Source organism: Tachypleus tridentatus, chromosome 12 (assembly GCF_004210375.1).
Source record: "Tachypleus tridentatus isolate NWPU-2018 chromosome 12, ASM421037v1, whole genome shotgun sequence".
NCBI lineage: Eukaryota > Metazoa > Arthropoda > Merostomata > Xiphosura > Limulidae > Tachypleus > Tachypleus tridentatus.
Window position 1 is genome coordinate 104,638,554 of NC_134836.1, and position 25,199 is coordinate 104,663,752.

The 25,199-nt window shown below is 33.8% G+C and overlaps 1 protein-coding gene across 1 annotated transcript in view; it reads right to left on the bottom strand.

The window, feature by feature from the left end:
* LOC143234218 (rho-related GTP-binding protein RhoE-like) overlaps window positions 1-25,199 on the bottom strand; it is a 62,134-nt gene that overhangs the window by 19,841 nt on the left and 17,094 nt on the right. Inside the window, exons 2-3 of the mRNA XM_076471403.1 lie at window positions 13,304-13,465; window positions 496-583 (exon numbers count right to left, since the gene is read on the bottom strand). Of these exons, the coding sequence (XP_076327518.1) occupies window positions 496-583; window positions 13,304-13,399 (184 nt within the window). The 5' untranslated portion in view covers window positions 13,400-13,465. The remainder of the gene's footprint in view (window positions 1-495; window positions 584-13,303; window positions 13,466-25,199) is intronic.

Below are 25,199 nucleotides of genomic sequence, written 5' to 3' on the forward strand. Positions count from 1 at the left end.
ATCGTCTTTTCAAGTTGACAATATTATGAGAGTATCTTCCTTTCATTGCGTCTTTAATATCATCGAAAGTAATCGTGTATTCACTTTCATTTGGAAGCTAAAAAAATTTACATTATCACCAATCATCTAAGTACCAACATAGAAGGACGTTTTAAACAAGGCAAGTTGTACGAATGTACGCTGGATAGCATACAATTTTGTAAGTACTTATTGGCCCCCACGCAACTAATGGTAATATTCCTTTCAAACATATCAAGGATATTGCTTTTAATTTGGGATATAACTGTGAAGCTTAGTTGAAACAAAGCTGCCGCCTCGGCCTCGAAACAGAACCTCATATGCATATATGTAAATTGGAATTCATTTCATATAGTTCAATATCTAAATACACCCTTACACTTAACAAGACATTTCAGTATAGTCTTATTAACTTTACAACATGTATGAACTGTTAAAGGGACCGTCTTCAAAGATATAGCCATCGAAGTTCCTTACCTGAAGTATCCCATACTGTAAATTTTATTGTATAGTCCCCAACCTCGTAACTTGTAGTATACCGTTCAAAACCCGTCGGGGTATAAACCTGCAACATTAATAAAATAATTAAAAACAACGTTTCAATTTATAATACAACGTGATTTTAAACGGCTAATTTGATTAAGATTTAAAAAGGTGGGTTTACGTGGACAATAAACTTCACATTTTAATCACAAATAAGGAAGTTTTCACGAACTTAACACAACATACGGTCATTTAAAACGACCGACAAATTTTAAACAAAAGCTTCTGTACTCAGTTTAAGAGCAAACCAGAAACATTTCGTAAGGTAGAGAAACCTAATACTAGTTTTCACAACACATTAATTACATGTATGATTGCGGAATTGCCGTTCCGTAATTATAAAGTTTCACTAATTACTGATGATTTCAGGTATTAATTACATCTGTATGATACACAACAGAGGAAAACAGTTTATTTTCAGGCCAAACTTGTGACATATAAACTAGTAGGGGTAAACGTACCATTCCCATTATAAGCCCTTACGATATAGTTGGATAATAAAGAATGGTGTTTAAAATATATCTGAACCATTATTAAATGATGTTTTTTTTCTAGATACCTTTGGACCATTAATAAAAAATGGTGTACTAGATATATTTGGATGATAAAGAATAGTGTTTTAGATATCTTTGGACCATTGATAAAGAATGGTGTTCAAGATATATTTGGATGATAAAGAATAGTGTTTTAGATATCTTTGGACCATTAATAAAGAATGGTGTTCTAGATATATTTGGATGATAAAGAATAGTGTTTTAGATACCTTTGGACTATTGATAAAGAATGGTGTTCCAGATATGTTTAGATAAAGAATGGCGTTCTAGATATGTTTAGATAAAGAATGGTGTTCTAGATATGCTTAGATAAAGAATGGTGTTTTAATGTGTAGATAAAGAATGGTGTTCTAGATATGTTTAGATAAAGAATGGTGTTACAAATATGTTTAGATAAAGAGAATGTTGATTTAGATATATATGTCAGAAAGATATATGTCGTTAAAGTTAAAATCAGTTGCCGGGACACAAACTTGATTAATCACGAAACAGCAACAGAAGAAAAATAATTACTTGTTTTCACAAAGTTATCTCATATTCAAAAGGAAAATAACTGCTCGTTTTTTACATGCTTGATTAACTGTTCAATAGGTAGAAATAATTGTTAGTGAGACGTTTTCATTTATCCGCTGAACAAAATCTAGCTAAATGCATTGCTTACGTGAGAATTGTGGTGCTTATGATAACGAACTATTCTGCGAACTCTCATTTAAACTACTTTAAGTCGTTATAGATGCATATTTCATGAAGAGTGCAACTTGTGAAAAATAAGGTTTTGAATGATTGTCCAATTAAATATCTTCAAAGAGAACCATACGTTTCACAAGAACCACTGTTATAGCTACAATTTAACGTAATTAATATATACTGAGAGATTTGCAAGAATGAAGAAATAGATGGCAGACAATGTGGATTTCCTTTTCAAGTACCTTATGAAAGAAATTTGAATCTTCGTGTATTACTACCGCTAAATGTCTAGACAGAGGGAGATAACACTGAATCATTAGAGAAACACTTAAGTGAAATTAGTTGTAATTAAAAACGTCATCACCCCTTTCTTTGTTCATATGGGTCGTTACATTATTTCTTTTACTATAAGAACTCAAAGAAATGTAGGGGTGGATGCTATGATAAATAACATAAAAATTCTAAAATGCACACAATTTATAACATGTTATTACGTTAATTTTTTATCACCTCATTAAATATTTGCATATGCTTTATGAACCCAGTATTATATACTTAAAATATGGTATACATTGTGTGATAGTCAGGACGACTTTGTAGGAAGAGATAGATTGTTTGTTTTTTGAATTTCGCACAAAGCTACTCGAGGGCTATCTGTGCTAGCCGTCCCTAATTTAGTAGTGTAAGACTAGAGGGATGGCAGCTAGTTATCACCACCCACCGCCAACTCTTGGGCTACTCTTTTACCAACGAATAGTGGGATTGACCGTCACATTATATCGCCCCCACGGCTGGGAGGGCGAGCATGTTTGGCGCGACGGAGGAAAAGATAGCGAACAAAATAGTGGTTGTAGTTGCGCTTTTTATTACCCGCTTTCAATACCAAGCTCTTAATGTACTTTCACAGTGTTTAACGCGGCTAATCAATTGACGGCCATTGACCGTAGAAATGTGTTCCGGTCCGAAGATGAAAGGTCACGAATCAAGGTTGGAAGTGGGTATAACTTAAGAAATGGCTCTTCATATCAAGCTTATGTTGACTGTTGAGTAGAACGTTTCAGCTGAGTTTATGTAGTATTCCAGTACTGGCAGCCATTTTTTTCATTACATTCCTACATAGGCAATGCTAGCGGTCTATCTGAGATATAAGAGGTTTTGACTGCCTTTGGAGAGGGGGAAGTAACACTTTTTTATGATACAAAATATTCACACACACTCTGGGAATATAAAGGTATGTTCAGGCAGGTGATTTACAATTTATAAGAAGAGGATACCCTTTGTATTTAGTGGCATTTTCAAACAAAAGAATATGAATGAACTTGGAACCCGGAACCATTCTTAGAGAGACTTGCAACAAGTCGTACACAAACTATGGCAAGCAAGTATGCAAAGTGCGTTGTATTGTAACAGGTAAGACATTGTGCACGTGCCTCAAGCAACACTACGCAACGTAATTAATAAGGGTCTCCGTCTGGAATCGAACTCAACAGGATGTGTGCTCACCCAAAATAAGGCTTCAAATCAGACCTTGACGTTCAACTGCCTCGTTCTCACTGGTGAAAGTAGGACAGTACGGCGTACCAGAAAGTCATTTTGTAAAGTTCTTTTTAACTTGCGTAACAGTAAGTTACAATGTTATTTTCTAATGTTTACATTTGGAGGACCGGCTCTTTCTATAGTACTAATATTACGTCAAGTTTTTTGTGTACAAATAACACTCTGCCAACTTTTGGACAAAATTAATTTGTTACATTACATAAAGATTCTTTAAAAAAGCACCACAGTACAAATATTATGCTCTAAGATATACATTTTTCTTAGATTCAAAGATTAGCTCGATTTCTTTCTTTCTTTCTTATTCGAATCGCATCCTCTATAACAAGAAAGGACAATTGCAACAAGGACGTGTATTTAGTATACCATGTAAGAAAGTGAAATAAGGCGAGAGACAGTTTGATATACAGACACACAATTAACGTGTATTGTTATGAATACTCTTCCTATAGTTCACGCATAAAAAGTCAACGTGTAGGCTTCCCGTATGTAGGCGTGAGAAGTCACGAGCGGGAAGGTGTATCAGCCACACATACCTATATATGAACAAATCACGTAACATTATCAAGTTATCACACGTATAGTTGCTCATTGAATACAATTCCTTTTTTCTGCCACATGGAATGCCATAAATAACCACGGGATTATAGAAAGTGTAATTAGCGAAAGTTTTTCGTTGTTAGTTTTAACGAGGGAAGACCGTATAGAACGATCCCACATTCAAATGAATATTTGTTACATTTCGTACTAAATAACGTATTATGCTTCAAATTTTCATTTATGTTTCCAAGCCACGTGAAATCCAAATAAAACATGTTGATAAAAGTCGAATCCTAAGATTATTATTACAAAACATAATGTAACTAATTTGAGGGTTTTTTTCTGGGTGTTTGAAATTAGATGACATTCGTCTAAGTTTTTTTTTCAGTCAAGTACACACGAAGAACTACAATCAGCACTGGTAAGTTTGATAACAAGTGAATAGAACCTCACAGATAACATGCTCTCCTAAGCCCAATCCAATTAAAGTCAGTAGGCAGAATTTCATTTTCTTGTTGTTGGAATGCAAGAAAATCCGGTCTCAATTTACCTAGAAAGGAAACTGTATGAACATGTGTATCGATTTCTTATGTGGTATTCATCCCAATAAAACAAATTAATTGAGACCACATTTCTTGCCGGTCATTCCCTCAGAAAAGTTAAATTAATGCTGATGACTCTGGCATGTAAACCTCTGTTTCGGTGGTTGGTCCATACCTCTAATCTGGTTTCATTATTTGGCTGAAATGCTTTATTATTTTACGTCATAGAGACTGCTATTTTTACAAGCTTTCTTGTTCTGTATCCTTAGAATATTAGAAGCTTAAGTAGTTTCACCTTTCATTTTACACGAGGTTCACATTTTGAAAGCATTAAATATGAAATAAAACCTTATAAATCCCGAGTCTTCCTCCATAAGTAAAATATAAATAGATTGGCTGGATATGTTCGTCTGAAGACCATTCGAGGAAGTAATTACCAATTTCATGAAAAGCATATACGTATACATTTGCATGTATTTAGGCATATGTATATATTTATAAAAAGTAATTATATTTCGAACTACATATTTTGAAAATGAACACATATTTATTAATAGGAAAATTTAGTACCCATGAATTTCACCTAATCTATTAAAATAGAAAATGTTAATTTTATTACTAACAGAATATCTCCCCACACGACCAAGATAAACCCTTTGTTACTTGCAACGTGCATAGAACAAAAGACAAACTGAAAGTTATATGACATTCTAGTTCACTCTCACTAATTATCTGAAACCAAAACAAATCTAAGTGTATGTCACGATACATACTGTTGCAGTTTCACTTTAAGTGAAACCCGAAATATAAACCTTATAGTGTATACTGAAAATGGTCAATCCTGACAAAGAAATTCCAAAACCCTTCTGTACAGCGCCAGTATAACACACTATAAATAACTATAGTGCTTTAACTAATGGTCCACAACAATTGCAGCTCTATAGTCTTCTAAGACAATTCGTTTTGTCCAACCTTACTTCAAAGAGATTGGTTTACAGAACAACTTAGTATTGCTAGATTCCATCTGTTACAATGAAATCATGAAATGGTTTGGTTCGGTTTGTTTCGAATTTCGCGCAAAGCTACTCAGGGACTGTCTGCGCTAGCCGTCCTTAATTTAGCAGTGTAAGACAAGAGGAAAAGCAATTAACCTTCAAATGAATATCTGAACCTCCTGGGACAAGAGTGTTTTTTGTATTTATATTCACAAACAATAATATATCAAAAGCCACATTTCCATTCTGCTTCACGCCCAGCAAATAATCCACATGTTTGTAGCGTATTATGAGTAAAGGGTGTAGCTGACCCTAGCTCTTATCTGATTTGCCAATGAAAAACTAAAATACAAGTAATCTTTCTCACAAGAAAACACAGATAATCATGTACAAACACAATTTGCATGTGCTCCAGTGAAAGAGTTAGCTGCACAACTCATTTGAACACCTGAATGTGCACGAACAGAAAAAAAAAATAATTAACAAACTATCACATATTAAATAAGGGTACTGAACTATACATTTCATTCCTCATTTATCTTCAGGCTTATCTGGTCACTTTTAATCCTAAAACCAAATGAAACTTTCATTGCATGGCTCCTAAGAAATCATACTCGTGTAACTCACCCTTTGCCTGTTTATAGATTTTATTTTTTTTTACAGATAATTCATCTTACATCTCAATCAAATCTAACTGAAATGTTACTTGCCAAAATTTCAGAAAGAGATCTTTTCTTTCAAGTGTGCCATGCGCTTACTTGTATTGTTTTGTTTCATGTATTTCTGAAAAATCAACCATCTGATGAATATTTCAAGGTAAAAACTGAAACACCCTCGTAACCACATTGATGAAACTAACAGGTAGATAACCACAGACATCTTCATACGTCAAAGTATCAATATTCTGATAGTGTCCTCATTTAAAATTTATGTTCCTGGTATTCTCAGTGACTGATTCATTTTGTGTTGGACAACGTGTACGATTTTGTGTAAAGTTTCATATATCTATGCAAGATCTCGCATACATATAATTACATGTGTATATTTTGCACGCACAAAATGTTTAAGACTTTATCACATCCACTAGTAACTTTTAACAGATCACTCCACACTCGTCTGTCGTTACCATAGTAACCTACATCTGCCATCTGTGAGTCTGGTAAAACTCAATAATGTTTTACTAAATTTCCAAAATGAGTCTCTCCTTGCAGAATATAGTTGAAATAGACTATTAGCAGAATATAGTTGAAATAGACTATTAGCAGAATATAGTTGAAATAGACCATTAGCAGAATATAGTTGAAATAGACTATTAGCAGAATATAGTTGAAATAGACTATTAGGCCAAAATTACTTACACCAAAATTCTGTCACTACCGTGTGTACATGAATATGCCTTCAAACCAAAATGTAAACAGTTAATGGGCTGGAACAGTAGCCAACTATGCACCCAAGACGCACTGTTTCACCTCTCACAAATCAAACAACTTAAGTTAGTAAGCATGAGAGTAAAGCAAACGTAGATAATCCAATTGAAACGAAATGCATTTCACAGAAACGGTCAATCAATCCACTTCCCGTGTTTCTGTACAACGCAACGTTTTCGCTGAACATGGAGATGTTTGTTTTTTTTTTTTGTTTTTAATTTCACACAAAGCTACTCGAGGGCATTCTGTGCTAGCCGTCCCTAATTTAGCAGTGCAAGACTAGAGGGAAGGCAGCTAGTCATCACCACCCACCGCCAACTCTTGGGCTACTCTTTTACCAACGAATAGTGGGATTGACCGTAACATTATAACGGCCCCACGGCTGATAGGGCGAGTATGTTTGGTGTGAAGGGGATTTGAACCCGCCACCCTCGGATTACGAGTCGCACGCCTTAACACGCTTGGCCATGCCGGGCCTCATGGAGATGTTATACACAGTTAAGTGTATAGCAAGCAGTCTTTCCTCTAAAAAATCACGGTTTTTGGTAAAAACTGTCACTATTATGCTAAGGAGATAAAAGTTTTGCTCAAACATTATTTGCGCATTCAAAAAGCACAGATCACGACTTCTTTCAAGTTGTTTTCTGCTTGAGCAAACCACCATTCTAACTGTTACACGAGATGCAATTATAGAACACTCCACCAATAACGTGACATCTTATTCACCGAAGCAGTCAGAAGGCAAAGGTTGCTAACGCCCTTTGTATATTAAACCAATAAATCACACAAAGCCAAATTTACAACCTTCTCCACATCCAGAAAATGTTCCTTGTATTTGTCACGTATGGTAAGCCAAAGGCCAGATCACCCCAGTTATTATCTGATTCACCACCACTAATGTTATCAGTTTCTCTTCTTAGCTTACAAGAGAAAACATATACCAGCAAAATACAAATACATCTTAAATGTTGAAAAATACAGTTGAGTAACCCATTGAGCACCCGACAACATCCAAAAAGAGAATTATGACAAAACGCTATGACTTTATACTTTCAAAATAAAGAAGTCACACAGTTTGGGCTCGCACTACATTAATAAGACCTAAAATAACCCAAAACAACAGTTTTAATTGGTCGTAGTATTAACACTGTTGTCTGAAAACAGGCAAGTGTGCTTTTATGTCAAGAGTGTGCACAGCGATGTTTAAGTCGTGCACTACCATTGTTTTTGTTTTTTTAAATCTTACTCTTACAACTGTCCAAAATGCCAATATGAAACCCAATGTGACACACAGTCACTTCTACATGTCCCCTCGGAATCAATGACAACTGAATTATTTTTACATATGAAAAAAAAGAAAACAAAAGAGTGAATCAAACGAAAGATCACAAAAAGGGTTTTTGTTACATCTGGTGTCTCATCTTTTCTATAATATAGACAATAGTAAGGGTTCTTGCTACATCTGGTGTCTCATCGATTCTGTAATATAGGCAATAGTAATGGTTTTTGCTACATCTGGTGTCTCGTTTTTCTGTAATGTAGACAATAGTAAGGGTTCTTGCTACATCTGGTGTCTCATCGATTCTGTAATATAGGCAATAGTAATGGTTTTTGTTACATCTGGTGTCTCGTTTTTCTGTAATGTAGGCAACAGTAATGGCTTTTGTTACATCTGGTGTCTCATTTTTTCTGTAATATGGACTTTTGTTATAGCTGGTGTTTCATATTTTTTATAATATAGGCTTTTGTTACAGCTGATATATCATCTTTTCTGTAATACAAGCAATAGTAAGTGTTTTTGTTACATCTGGTGTTTCATCTTTTCTGTAATATAGGCTTTTCTTACATCTGATATCTCATCTTTTCTGTAATATAGACGATAGTAAGGGTTTTTGTTGCATCTGATATTTCATCTTTTCTGCAATATAGGCAATAGTAAGGGTTTTTGTTGCATCTGATATTTCATCTTTTCTGCAATATAGGCAATAGTAAGGGTTTTTGTTACATCTGGTGTCTCATCGTTTCTGTAATATAGGCAACAGTAAGGGTTTTTGTTACATCTGGTGTTTCATATTTTCTGTAATATAGGCAATAGTAAGGGTTTTTGTTACATCTGGTGTCTCATCGTTTCTGTAATATAGGCAATAGTAAGGGTTTTTGTTACATCTGGTGTTTCATATTTTCTGTAATATAGGCAATAGTAAGGGTTTTTGTTACATCTGGTGTCTCATCGTTTCTGTAATATAGGCAATAGTAAGGGTTTTTGTTACATCTGGTGTTTCATATTTTCTGTAATATAGGCAATAGTAAGGGTTTTTGTTACATCTGGTGTCTCATCGTTTCTGTAATATAGGCAATAGTAAGGGTTTTTGTTACATCTGGTGTTTCATATTTTCTGTAATATAAGCAATAGTAAGGGTTTTTGTTACATCTGGTGTCTCATCGTTTCTGTAATATAGGCAATAGTAAGGGTTTTTGTTACATCTGGTGTTTCATATTTTCTGTAATATAGGCAATAGTAAGGGTTTTTGTTACATGTGATATCTCATCTTTTCTAATGTAATAAACACTATTATAATTTTGATGATAAAAAATAAAACAAAATGAATTATTTCAAACTGTTTGTCGGCTAAAAATATGGAACAAATTAGTAGCATTAATGATACTATATTTTGTTATTTATAGTTCCTATATTTTGTTATTTGTAGTTCCTATATTTTGTTATTTATAGCGCCTATATTTTGTTATTTATAGTGCCTATTATAATAAAAAGTTACATTCTTTCAAATAGTTTTTCCATTGAACAGTAAGTATATTAATGATACTATGCTTCTTTATTATGTATAATAATTCTGATAAAAGAAAAATAAATTACTTTATTTCTAACACTTTGTCAGCTGAAGGTTTCATTAAAGCCTAGTAGTATGAACGACACGTGCTCTTTAAATGTCTATTAGATTAGGTAAAGAACAAGTAACACGCCATACATACCATTATTACAAGTGCAATTTTTAGTCAATTATAATAATATTGGTTTCGTATGTTGATTTCAATGAGCACTTCGATTCTATATACAAGTTCATGTCATGTTTTAGAAACTGGCTTTATGTAGCATGAAAATGTTTAAACTTTTATGGTTGGCTATTGGATCTTGATTTGATTTGGTTTGTTTTGAATTTCACGCAAAGCTACACAAGGGCTACCTGCGCTAGCCGTCCCTAATTTAGCAGTGTAAGACTAGAGAGAAGGCAGGTAGTCATCAACACCCACAGCAGACTCTAGAGCTACTCCTTTACCAACGAATAGAGAGATTGACTGTCACATTATAACGCCTCCACGGCTGAAAGAGCGAGCATCTTTAGTATGACGGGGATTCGAACCCCGACCCTCGGATTACAAGTCGAGTGCCTTAACCACCCGGCCATAGCGGGTCCTTACTAGATCTTGAAGAGTGTGTGTGTGTGTTTTTCTTATAGCAAAGCCACATAGGGCTATCTGCTCAGCCCACCGAGGGGAATCGAACCCCTGATTTTAGCGTTGTAAATCCGGAGACATACCGCTGTACTAGCGGGAGGCAGATCTTGAAGACAAATACAAGTTGTATGTGCAGAGAACTTAGAGAAAGGTTGTTTTGTGCTTTTATTTAATACTGTTGTTTTGTTGACAGTATATGTTAGGAAACTAATTTAAACTTCACGGTATTTACGTGTGGGATATTTTCGTACGTGAGTCAGCACACCTACTTTTGTGTTACTAAAGAAATAGCACCCGTAGTTTGTTTTTTAGCTTAGTAACCTTTATCTGGTATGTTAAGTTAGTGAACTAACCTTTCCTTTGGTGTGTGTAAACTGCTCGTAAACTAAAATTTTCGTCATTAGATTTTAGTAAACTAACATTGTATGTTTGTTGTTTGTTTGCGAAGTGATGCGGTAAGTTGTTTGAGATTTCGCAGTCATGACGAATGAACTGTGAATTGTTAACATTATTGTTTCTTTTATACATTTTGAAAATTAGACGTTTAGTTAATGAACTTTTATCTTTAGTGTATTTTAATAAATTATCATTTTATTTTGTTTATTTTAATGTCTGGTATATTTTAGTAAACTATCATTTTATTTTGTTTATTTTAATATCTGATATATTTTAGTAAACTATCATTTTATTTTGTTTATTTTAGTGTCTGGTATATTTTAGTAAACTATCATTTTATTTTGTTTATTTTAATATCTGGTATATTTTAGTAAACTATCATTTTATTTTGTTTATTTTAGTGTCTGGTATATTTTAGTAAACTATCATTTTATTTTGTTTATTTTAATGTCTGGTATATTTTAGTAAACTATCATTTTATTTTGTTTATTTTAATGTCTGGTATATTTTAGGAAACTATCATTTTATTTTGTTTATTTTAATATTTGGTATATTTTAGTAAACTATCATTTTATTTTGTTTATTTTAATATCTGATATATTTTAGTAAACTATCATTTTATTTTGTTTATGTTAATGTCTGGTATATTTTAGTAAACTATCATTTTATTTTGTTTATTTTAATATCTGGTATATTTTAGTAAACTATCATTTTATTTTGTTTATTTTAATATCTGATATATTTTAGTAAACTATCATTTTATTTTGTTTATGTTAATGTCTGGTATATTTTAGTAAACTATCATTTTATTTTGTTTATTTTAATATCTGGTATATTTTAGTAAACTATCATTTTATTTTGTTTATTTTAGTGTCTGGTATATTTTAGTAAACTATCATTTTATTTTGTTTATTTTAATGTCTGGTATATTTTAGTAAACTATCATTTTATTTTATTTATTTTAATGTCTGGTATATTTTAGTAAACTATCATTTTATTTTGTTTATTTTAATATTTGGTATATTTTAGTAAACTATCATTTTATTTTGTTTATTTTAATGTCTGGTATATTTTAGTAAACTATCATTTTATTTTGTTTATTCTAATGTCTGGTATATTTTAGTAAACTATCATTTTATTTTGTTTATTCTAATGTCTGGTATATTTTAGTAAACTATCATTTTATTTTGTTTATTCTAATGTCTGGTATATTTTAGTAAACTATCATTTTATTTTGTTTATTTTAATGTCTGGTATATTTTAGTAAACTATCATTTTATTTTGTTTATTTTAATGTCTGGTATATTTTAGTAAACTATCATTTTATTTTGTTTATGTTAATGTCTGGTATATTTTAGTAAACTATCATTTTATTTTGTTTATTCTAATGTCTGGTATATTTTAGTAAACTATCATTTTATTTTGTTTATTTTAATGTCTGGTATATTTTAGTAAACTATCATTTTATTTTGTTTATTCTAATGTCTGGTATATTTTAGTAAACTGTTTCTCTAAGGAGATTTAACTAAGATATCCCTTCTTCAGCATAACGTAGTAAACTGAAAACTTCTTTGATGTATCAGTATAAATCTTGTCTTTAGTAGAAAACAATATTTACTTCAAGGTGATACGTCTCAATGAACTAAACCTAACTCTGGTTGTTGCTATAAAACAATATATATTTCATGGTGATATTTCTCATAAACTAAACTTACCATTAGTGTGTTATTATAAAACGGTATGTTTCAGTATTTACAGCTACGGCAGTTACACTAGTTCTTAGGTGCGTTGTTAATAAATAATATTTACCTTCAAGGTGATGTTTATTGATGAACTAACAGACTGTTCAGTATAACACAAAAATAAAGTTGTTATAGGAACACCTTGTTTAGATTCCCTGCCAACTTAGTCATATATTTCTTCAATACTGAAATCTGATTCGTTTTACAGAGAGGTATATTAAGTTAGAACTGAAGTAACTAGATATTCTATACACAAAATCAGTCAAAGAAGAACTACATTCAGAGACTGACGCTTCAGTGAAATCACTCAATTAAATTGTGTTTGAGCACGACGTGGCCAGGTGGTTAAGGTAATTTTAGGGTCGCGGATTCGAATCTCCGTCACACCAAACATGCGTGTCCTTTTAACCGTGAGGGCGTAATAGCCCAAGTGTTAGCAGTGGGTTGTGATGTCTAGCTGCCTACTCTGTAGTCTTACACTGCTAAATTAGGGACGACTAGCGCAGATTGCCCTCGTGTAGCTTTGCGCGAAATTCAAACCAAACCAAACAACGTCAAATTTATTTATATTTACATAACCATTATATTTCCAAATCTTCGATAATTGTAAACATTTAAAAATATTTTTAATGTTATACTGATACTAGCGCCCTCTTCAGTAATATTCCTAAACAATCATCAAAAGTTTTGTTGTTCGTGAATACTTTTGCTGTCATTAAGCCTATGTTACTCGTCAACGTCACCATTGAAACATTTATTGTACGTCTTAGAAACTGTTATAATTTGTCATCACGAATTTGTTTAAGGTTTTTATAGTAAGCCTTTACTTACCTCTAAAAAGTTGTCATTGGTAAATCTATGGATAAGAGCAGTTTTCCCACAACGACTATCTCCTACCAAGACGATCTTACAACTAAACTCTTCCATCCCCTTCCAACCACTGGTTTATCACAGGTATTGTGGATATATGGACGGATAGGGGTAAGGAGATACCTGTAAGAAAAGTATTTACAATAAATCACTTTTTTCGACTAATTAGCTACTAAAATAAATGTACAAATTTGCAAAATTCGTTTTCTTGAACCTAAAATGTTCTGTATTTATTACGGCCTGTATTAATACGAGTTTTTCAAGAATTTGTCACTCAACAAAGTTTCTGTTCAATGTCTCGTGTTTAAACTCTAAGGCCCGGCATGGCAACTTGGTTAAGGCGCTCGACTCGTAATCCGAGAGTCGCGGATTCGAATCCCCGCCACACCAAACATGCTCGTCCTTTCAGTCGTGTGGGAGTTATAATCTGACAGTTAATCCCAGTATTCGTTGGTAAAAGAGTAGCCCAAGAGTCGGCAGTGGGTGGTGATGACTAGCTGCTAAATTAGGGACGGCTAGCGCAGATAGCCCTCGTGTAGCTTTGCGCGAAATTCAAACTGAACTCTAAACGTGTGTGAGTTGAATACTACCTGTGGGCATAGAGAGAGAAAAGCACGAGGAAACAGAAAGCAATAAGTAGCTTCTACCAAAATGACATGAACAAATAACGCTAAAGCTGATCTAGGTGTCAGATTTTGTTTTTATACATCGAATGTATGTAATATTTAGCCTTTTAATGTAGAATATTCTTCTCTCAGAAAAATAAAAATATTAAAGTTTCCTGATGTGCTCGTGTCTACTAAACTATATTTAGTGTGCTGATGTACGATAAACCGTTTTGTAGCGAACTGCTGTATGATAAAATATTTGAGGTGTGAATTTATGCTAAACATTATTCGATATGTTCATATCTGTGTTGAAGAATGGGGAAAACACAAAAAGTGATTCATGATGGAAACGGACAAACTAATTCATAAAATGAGCACGTGTGTGTGTGTTTTTCGTATAGCAAAGCCACAAAGGGCTATCTGCTCAGCCCACCAAGGGGAATCAAAACCCTGATTTTAGCGTTGTAAATCCGGAGACATACCGCTGTACTAGCGGGGGGCTAAAATGAGCGAATGTAGGTTGAAGAAATACAACTGAACAATTAAGTTTTCTTGTTATGTATCTAAATTTGTATCTTTATTGTAAAGTCAAGAAGTCAGACGCATAAACTCGATGACGTGTCATGGAAACTAAAGAATAAAAATTATTTAATACTTTAATAAAAATAATAAGATCACGTGCAAATTTGTAAAAGGTCCCAAGGCTTTTAATTACTGAAAATAGTGATGAACCTATGAGCAACTAGTCGACCCAAAGTTCATTCAAAGCATCGATCTGTCTGTCACATCACAGCGTCTGTTCTGTTACGTTCCTACGCTAATTCATGGTGAAAATATAGATATTTGCTGATATACAAAAGATGAATTACTTGAGTCAATGGAAAAAACTGTTTATGCCTCTAGACTTTCTGTCAGTAAAAACTCTGAATTAGGAGTTTGTAGAGAAACGTAATGCTTTATTTTTATGGATAGTAGTGATAACATTAAGCTGTTGATAGAACCGATTAAAAAACTACAGGGGGCTTAAAAGTCAGCTCATGTTATGAAAGGTCAAGTTTGTTCATGTGGTCATATTTTTAATCTGTCTGCTTTTACTGAATTAAATGAAAAATGTACATAATAGGTCAAGTTTGTTCATGTGGGAATCTAGTTAATCTGCCCACATTTACTGAATTTATTCAGAATTTTACGTAATAGGCCAAGTTTGTTCATGTGGTCATATTTTTAATCTGTTTACTTTTACTGAATTAAGAGAAAAATTTACGTAACAGGCAAGTTTGCTCATGTGGGAATCTAGTTAACCTGACTTGATTGTTTTACAGATTCGTTTCGTGTCTTATATTTGAAACTACTTTGTAAATCATTTTATGATGGTTATACAATGTTGTGTTCAAACAAAATCGTGTATTTAGTAACATATGTTTATCAGTGCATTTACTCAACGTACTATTAAAAAACAGACCATGAACAATAAGAAATGAATATGTTATGTAATCCAATTATACAGTAGATAAGTTTATGATTATACGACTAATTAAGAAAACCAGATAAATGCTCTTTTTATAGTAAGCAAAATACAATATTATAAAGTTAAATAAATCGTGATTCACTTGTACACATCCAAATATTAGTAGAATTCAGGGAAAAATAACGTACAGGCAATAAGGTTTCCTAACCGACAGAGGTTTCGCTTCAGAAGTCTAGAATAACGTTGCTAATAGAAAGTAGACTAACTGCTTTAAAATTAATGGGTTTCATTTTAAAAGTAATGTTGATTTCTCTAACAGGGGCGAATTTAAATATGTTGAGCTGATGCTTCTATAATATTAACAGATTTCATTGTATAAATTTGACTGATGTATCTATCAAAAACAGATTTCATTAAAGAAACTTAATTGATGTTTATAATAAAACCAGGTTTCGTTAAAGAAACTGGGCTGATGTATCTATCAAAAACAGGTTTCGTCACAGAAATTGGGCTGATGTTTCTAACAGGAATAAGCTTCAATAAAAAAACTAACTTGATATTTCTAACAGAAAGTCATGTGAACTAATAATCTAGAGAAAATAGAGAAAACTACAATATCTCTCTCTTTGTATACATATATATATATATATATGGCTATTTAAGGGTTATCTGCGCTAGCTGTCTCTAATGTTGAAGCCAAATTTTTTGTTACTCTTTACCAACAATCAGTGGGATCGACCATCACAGTATAACACTCACACGGTTAACCGGTAAGTCATGATAGGTATATGTCTACATGTCCCCAAGTAGGATAAGTCGTAAGTCTTCGGATTTAAAACGTTAAAATCAGGGGTTCGATTTTCCTCTGTGAACACAACAGATAGCCCGTTGAGACTTTACAATAACAAAACAAAGAAACATACACTTATATCAACATTATCAACAACTTAACTAATGCGAGACTCACATTCGAAACAACAAAAGCCAAAGATTTACAAATATGTCAAAAAACTTATAGACTAAACTACGTAAAGGAACATAAGTTAGATTGTTTGTACAGCATAACGAATTACTCGTACAATTGAAACATATGATTCATAAATTCTACTTCTTATCTTGTTTTAAGAATTCTAATTAAGGAGTCAACACACATGATCACATTGAAACCATGTAATGGGTTTCAAGCGAAACCCAGAACTCGAGCGCTTTATTAAGGAAAATAAAGACTAAATAAGAATAGCAAACTATTCGTAAGCGGGGTTTAGTAACGCAAAGCCACATCAGGCTATCTGCTGAGCCCACCAAGGGGAATTGAACCCCTGATTTCAGCGTTGTAAATCCGTAGACATACCGCTGTACCAGCAGGGGGCTGTTTATAAGCACTCGAGTTTTGGGTCTCGTTTGAAAACTATTTTATTTTAAGAAGTATTGATTTAGTTGTATTCTTTAACCAATCAAATTAGATTATGGATGTTATTGAGTAACAGAAGAGCGACCTGGTAAATTATTTACTGGGGGGGTATGAAATATGAAATTGGAATCGTGGTAGAACAGCTTAATACAAACTGTGTACTTACAACATATTTTTTTTTCTATATATTAATACGTACGATCTTATACGACATTCAAGGCCTTAACGGTTTGTTTTATTATGTTAATAAATTTGGAGTTTATACTTTTGAATGAACCACAACGTTCTCAGCTTTAGAGTTGTTTCATTTTGTTATTATCTCCAAAACCAATAAGATATGTTGCGTATTTTTATATAATGTCTACAGTATTGAAAATAATTGTAGCTAGGTATGATAAACAGGGGCCCGACATGGCCAAGCGTGTTAAGGCGTTCGACTCGTAATCCGAATGTGGCGGGTTCGAATCCTGGTGGCACCAAACATGCTCGCCCTCCCAGCCGTAATGGCGTTATAATGTGACGGTCAATCCAACTATTCGTTGGTAAAAGAGTAGCCCAAGAGTTGGCGGTGGGTGGTGATGACTAGCTGCCTTCCCTCTAGTCTTACACTGCTGAATTAGGGACGGCTAGCACAGATAGCCCTCGTGTAGCTTTGGCGAAATTCAAAAGGAAACAAACCAGTATTAATTGACATTCAGTATGAGAATATCCTTCTCTGCATTACGACTAGCGCAGATAGCCCTCGAGTAGCTTTGCTCGAAATTAAAAAAAAACAAAAAACAGACGCTGTGAGAACACTATATCTTAAATCACGTGAAAATGAATTGCAACAGTGTAAAATCGTCACGTGTCGATAGTTTGCACTCTCTGACTACAAAAGTATAGGTAGTCTGTCATACTATGCACTGTAGATGTAGTGTTACTCTAGTCATGGCTCACACTGTTAACAATAGAAGTGATTCAGATACAATACAAATCTAAAACTCTCAAAAACGTAGTGTTAAGTACATAGCAGGTTAGGCCTTATACAATATAGAAAACAGTAGCGTACAGAGCTTGCCAGCGATCTTGCTGTATCTACAGGTGTTAATGTTACCAGTGAACATTAAAATACACATTAGCCTCAAAGAACGTGTAGCTAATTGAAAACAGATTCTGGGAAGAGGTGATCAAACCGAAAAGATCGACATGTGCACAACAGTGTAATGGGGAAATCCAAGGCCTATGTCTTTGTGAATAACTCTTACTTTTTATACTAGGACACAACAGTGTAATGGGGAAATCTGAGGCCTATGTCTTTATGAATAACTCTTACTTTTTATACTTTGACACGACAGTGTAATGGGGAAATCTGAGGCCTATGTCTTTATGAATAACTCTTACTTTCTATACTAGGACATAACAGTGTAATGGGGTAATCTGAGGCCTATGTCTTTATGAATAACTCTTACATTTTATACTTTGATACAACAGTGTAATGGGGAAATCTGAGGCCTATGTCTTTATAAATAACTCTTACTTTTTATATGACAAGAACCAACAACAGTTTGTCGAAGACGAACAACATGGTAGTTAGGGAACACTAAATACAGTGAAGCAAAGTGAATAATTGGCAGAAATACGGTCCTGCATCTCAACCAAGGTGTGGTTAATCATAATAAAACTGATGACACCCTTATTACTGACAAGTACAAACAGATTCTGATCCACTAAGGTATTCTTCTTGGCACCGAGCATCCAGCGAAAGTGGTGACGTGACATCACGACAGTGAATAAGCCGATGAAACATTCATTATCGATCTGAAACTTGTGAGAGATATGAAGGTTTTATAAAACCTGATAATGTATGAACACGATTCTGGTTTACTGTATACCATTCTTCTCTCTTCTTGTGTAGTTATGATAATGTTTTGTGCCATTAATAAATTCATCATCCAGTTATCATTGTTTCTGATTAATGTGTGTGATTTTTTGAGATTTTCACAGTTGTTTCAGTTACTGTATAACAGCTTTCATATATATATAAACGTGTTTTATCAATAACATTATTTTTAAAATAATTTAAAAAATTTTTAAATACCTTTTTCTCGCCTTTTAAAAAAATTCACTTACTTTCACTGCATTTTTTCTACTTTTTACTTTTTAATTATTTGTTTTTAAAATCTAAGTGTTCTGAAAATAAATAATTTTAACTTCTCTGATGTTTACTTCTACTTTCGTTTCATCTTGTTGTGACAAATGATGGTTATTGTACTTATGATTTACGCTCAACTACGTTTATTTTGAATTTGGTGATTATAAATTTATGCTAATAAAATTCTTGTTTATTAGCTTTAAGGAGTAAAATTCCAAGAAATGTTTTTTGCTATTCGTGAACAACTACAGCCTTTATTTGTTAGCAGTTAAAGAATCTCCTGTAATTGTGAGCTCGTTATCACTAAAGGAAGTCTAAAATTATTATTTTTATTATATAATGTTTTCACCCGCTTAAAAATATAAAATATTTTCTTCCGGTTTTACACAGACTTTTGTCTTTCAGACGGTATCGGAATGTTTCACAATTCGTGAAATAGGTTGAACTTTGAGTTCAATCAAAAAAGTGTTTATTTTATGGTACATCAAGCAACATAGTAAACATGAATAGTAACAAACATGAAGACTTAAAGAGAAAAGCAGATACAACATAACATTGTTCGTAATCTTATGCAACGTATCAATGGTGTAACAAGAGTAACAGGGGTCATGTTTTCATTGTCCAGAAAAGATAATTTAGGGACTGGGAATCTTGCAACCAGCAAGTTTTGTAACTTATGTCTGTCTCTGGTTAATGATTACAGATAATTCATGATTGGGCGACTTCACACAGTAATGTTATAACTTTCAAATCCAGAAGTACATATGTAACTTATGTCTATTTATAGTTACTAATTACAGATAATTATCTGATAATAATTTTTTGATGTTTCACATATTGTAATTGTCTTTTTTTTCCTTTCGTTATCTCTCTCTCTTAAACTATAGTCTGACAATCTTTTAAGTTTCTTTATTAAGAAAATACTCAAAAACATATTCAAATAAGTTACCAAGTGAGACCTGTTGATTTTAGGTGTAACATCAAAATGCCATCATGTTAAGAAATACCAAATAAATAAATGATGTATCATGCCCAGTTTCGCCTTTATCAAGTTCATTAACGTGCAGTAAACAGCGTCGGAAAGGGAAGAAAAGTATACAGTGTTGAAACACGTTTCATTGGATAAACAACTCTCACCACTGCCAGAGCCACAGCTGCTGACCACGTGTGCAGTTGATACAAAAACCAGAGTACATGCTTTGAAGAATTCTCTCTTCATAATATACGGATTTTTTTTTTAGATATAAATGAAATATTATACTTATACCATGTTTGCTGATAGACAACACAAACGAGCAGACAGTTATAGATAGATAAGAGAGAAAGATAAATTTTGAAATTAATTTAAAGATAGCAATATCGTTATGTTTGTTCTTTTTCTATTCTGTGCAAACATGTTCACCCTTTCAGTTGTGTGGACGGTATAATGTTACGATTAATCCCACTATTCACTGGTAAAAGAGGAACCTGAGAGTTGGCGGTGGGCAGTGATGACTACCTGCCTTCTAGTGTTACACTGAAAAATTATGGACAGCTAGCGCACATAGCCCTCATGTAGCTTTGTGCGAAATTCGAAAACGAATAAACAAACTTGTGCAAAATAAGTTGCGTTTGAGAAAGAATTGTATCATAACATTTTATTCAATGTTGAAGTTAAAAAATATGCAATAGCTCAACCCTTGCACTATTTGCTTTCGACATATTAGAATTAATTTTTAATTTGATATGCCAAAAATAAAGATTCCATTAAATTAGTTCATTTCCTGCTATTCAATCACATGAAATAATTACACTGAATGATTTGGCTATCATTTTCAACTAAGAAACTAATTTTTTATTAATCTGTCCTACTTCGATGAAAAGTATTCCGATCATAGATTAAAACTCCTCAAGGACATGATGTACCATATGAACTCGTATAGTTGGATGAATCAAATTTGAGCGATCAGGTATCTGTTTTCATTGAAGTGAAAGGCATAATTTTCGAGCTAACAATATTCGCTAAAGAATACAATAAACATTCTTCTTTTTATTTAAAAAACTCCATTTGGTTTGTTTCTGAATTTCGCGCAAAGCTAATTCAGCAGTGTAAAACTAGAGAGAAGGAAGCTAATCATCACCATCCACCGCCAACTCTTGGGCTACTCTTTTACCAACGAATGGTGGGATAGGCCGTCACCCTAAAGCGCCCCCACAAATGAAAGGGCGAGCATGTTCAGTGTGACGGGGATTCGGATTACGAGTAGAGTTCCTCAACCACCTAGCCATACAAACACTAATAAAGGCGGATTAATACACTAAACATTATATCCAGTTGCAATAAACTTACGTTACCCAACAGAATTACGGCTTTATTTCTCTTTGGTTATGTCTGTTTTTCTTAATCCATCAAAATCTGTCTTTTCAAAGAATCTAAAAACTTTTCAATATATTTTGATGGTTCTCTCAAATATCAACTTCCTCCTACGCGACTCAAATTAGGTCGCCAGTATCATTATTTAAATCCGTTTAATTTGTAATGGAAAGATAATGTTAAAGGGATTTCTTCAAACCAAAAGATTGGGATTCACTGTACGTTTCGAACTGAAATAATAGTTGTTTTTGAATGACGGTCTTTTGCTTTTAGCTTCCATTCTCCTGAATGAAAGTAAAACCACATTATGACAATTTACCATAAAACAGAAACAAAAACACTGTTCGTTCAATGTTTTTTACTTGAAAGGTGAAATAAACGTGGAAAACGTTTTAAACCAATACGTCAAGTTTGGACAGTATGACATGAAGCAAATACTTGGCGCGTTTCCTCACTATTTGAGGTTCTCAACCTACGATAAAATCTAAAACATACTTGTCAATACGCAAGGTAGGCATATTTTATAAATACGCTTGGCTTCGAGGTTGTTTTTTTTTCACGACTGAGATACAATAACGTTTGTTTGAAGCTGTCATATTCAGCGTTTCCTGTGATATATTGTTTATATGCCATGTCGTTAAAGGTTACTGCTTTGTCCTACAGAAAACCATGATGATCGTAATAGTACTTCAGAGTACAATTATGTCAATTCAAAAAGTCACGTGCCGGCCACAAACACACGCACGCGCGCATATAAACGTATCGTACTATAACAGTGAAGTTAGGACCTCCAAGCGCCCTATTACTCTAAATCTCTTTACAGCCGGAGTTTTGTAAGTTATATAAACTACTAATTAAACATTTGTATTTGTTCGAGGAGAATTCTGGTTTCTGAAATTACTTAAAACGTACCACAATTGAGAGTGAACGGAGCTTTTCGTTTGTTGGCGATGATGAACTGCTCTTCATTGGTGTTTCGTAAAACCCACTTTGAAGTAATGTTATGGACGTCACTTGCCAAGCACAACATGGGCAACCTCTTCAAGTTCGTTCAAACTTGATTAGTGCAAGTGTTGACGGAGGTTATTATTGACCAACTTCGTCGATCAGTTTAATATTAAGGACGGTTAGCGTAAGCTGTTCTTATATAAGTTGGCAGATTAGATTGGTTTCGCTTTCGAATTTTCGCGCAAAGTTACGCGAGGACTATCTGCGATAACCGCCCCAAATTTAGCAGTGTAAGACTAGAGGGAAGGCAGCTAGCCATCACCACCCACCGCCACCTCTTGAGCTACTCTTTTACCAACGAATAGTGCGACTGACCGTCACATTATATAACGCTCCCACGGCTAAAAGTGCGAGCATGTTAGGTGTGACAGGGATTCGAACCCGCGACCTTCAGATTATAAGTCGAGAAATGAAAAGTAATCAACATGTACAGTTTAATTTGTAAGGTACTAAAGTCGACAAAAAGACCACATTTAGCGTTGGTCTTAATTTTCTAATTGCTGCTTTGAAGACATAAGCCATTAATAAATTCAGTGTAAGCTGGTGTACATTTGGTATACACTGATGGCCAAAATCTTAAGGCCAATGAATATAAAGAAAAAATATGCATTTTGCTTTGCTAGACTCAACCACTTATTTGAGTAGAGCTTCGAAAGATGAAAATAAGAAAAGGGAAAATAAAAATAATAAGCTTTTTAGCATTTAATAGGGAAAATGTGAACACATTGGATAAAAACATGGCAAAGGCTAAAAAGTTGACAGAGTTTGAACGTGGCAGAATTGTCGAGTTACAAAAGCAAGGTCTCTCTCAAGGTGCCATCGCTGGTGAGATTGGGCGTAGTAAAACTGCTGTGGCAAATTTCTTAAAAGACCCTGATGGATACGGAACGAGAATTTCAATTGGTCGGCCCAAGAAAATTTCGCCGGCGTTAAGAAAAAGGATTCGACGGGTTGTCCAGCAAGACACCAGCCGATCGTCGAACCAGATTAAGGCCTTTACGGACGCAGAATGCAGCTCAAGAACAATAAGACGGTATCTACGAGAGAAAGGCTTTAAAAACCGTAAACGTCTTCAAAGGCTATGCCTCCTTCCACACCACGAAACAGCTCGGTTAAACTTTGCTTAGAAGTACCAAACATGGGACGTAGAAAAGTGGAAGAAGGTTTTCTTCTCTGATGACAAAAAATGTAACCTGGATGGTCCAGATGCCTTCCAACGTTACTGGCACGATAAGGATATCCCACCGGAGACATTTTCTACACGACCCAGTGGAAGAGGTTCCATCACGATCTGGGGTGCTTTCTCCATCCATGGAACAATGGAGATTCAGGTTATACAGGGGCGTCAAACATCAGCTGGTTTCATTGGCATGTTGGAGAGAGCTTCCTTATTGACTGAAGGCCCTCGCTTGTGTGGAAATGAGTGGATCTTTCAGCAGAACAATGCTGCAATCCACAATGCTCGCATGACAAAGGATTTTTTCATGGCGAATAACTTGATTCTTTTGGACCATCCAGCGTGTTCGCTCGAACTGAACCCTATTGAAAATGTTTGGGGGGTGGATGGCAAGGAAAGTCTATAGAAATGAACGTCAATTCCAAATAGTGCATGATCTTCGTGAAGCCATCTTCACCACTTGGAATAACATTCCAGCCAGCCTTCTGCAAACGCTTATATCGACCATGCCAAAGCGAATTTTTGAAGTTATTCGCAATGACGGCCGTGCAACTCACTATTGAGACCTCTTGTTGGGCATTTTCTACTCTGTTTTGGACTTCTTTTTGGTATGGTTTTAAACTTTTGACAAGCTAGTATTTAGGCTAATTTCATAGTATTCACATTTTTCCTATTAAATGCTAAAAAAAGTTTTTTAATTTTTATTTTCCCTTTTCTTATTTTCATCTTTCGAAGCTCTACTCAAATAAGTGGTTGAGTCTAACAACTCAAAATGCATATTTTTTCTTTATATTCATTGGCCTTAAGATTTTGGCCAGTAGTGTACTTGTTTTTTGTTTGGTTGTTGCTAAGTTCAAAGATGTGTAATGGGATATCTGTACTGTGCCCAGCGCGGTTATCGAAACACTGTTACGTATTATAACTTATTTCGGACGAGTATCCGATTTATTATGCTACGTACGTTACGTATTACTATTTCAAATGACCGAAAGTTTAAATTTAGTTAATATGTGTCACATTCATGATATTTATCAACTAGATTAATACACACAGTTTTCTTTTTTAACACAAATATATTTTATTATGCAAACAAAAAACTATACAACTTATAATAATGGTTATTACTAACAGTTATTACAAATGATGGTTGATATATATAAGAGTTTTACAAACTTACAAACTATACTAAGTCTTCTATCTGGTCAAGAACGAAGTCTTTTTATCAATGTTCACGGAGAGCAAATTAATTCAAACCGTAGAAAACATTATATGCACACACCTAGACAAAAAGCAAAATCAACCAACTAAAGTAAATATATCTCACGAATCAAAAAATCACGAAACCATATACTGCTGCATACCATATATTCCCGACATCAGCAGAAAAATAACCAACATTTGGCAAAAACTTGTAACAAAATATGACATTCCAGTTAATACCAAATTTATTCAATAACCAGGCACAAAACTGAGGTTTATACTATGTGAAAACTACACTGACAAACACCACAACAACATTATTTATAAAATGCAATGTAATAACTGCCACGACTTCTATATTGGAGAAACAAGTAGAAAAAATGGAAACCAGATTCAAAGAACATAAAAAGTCACCTTCACACGTTTTCGAACACTGCAAGTCAAATAAACACAACATAACCATAGAAAACACTCATATAATAAATAAAGAAACAAACA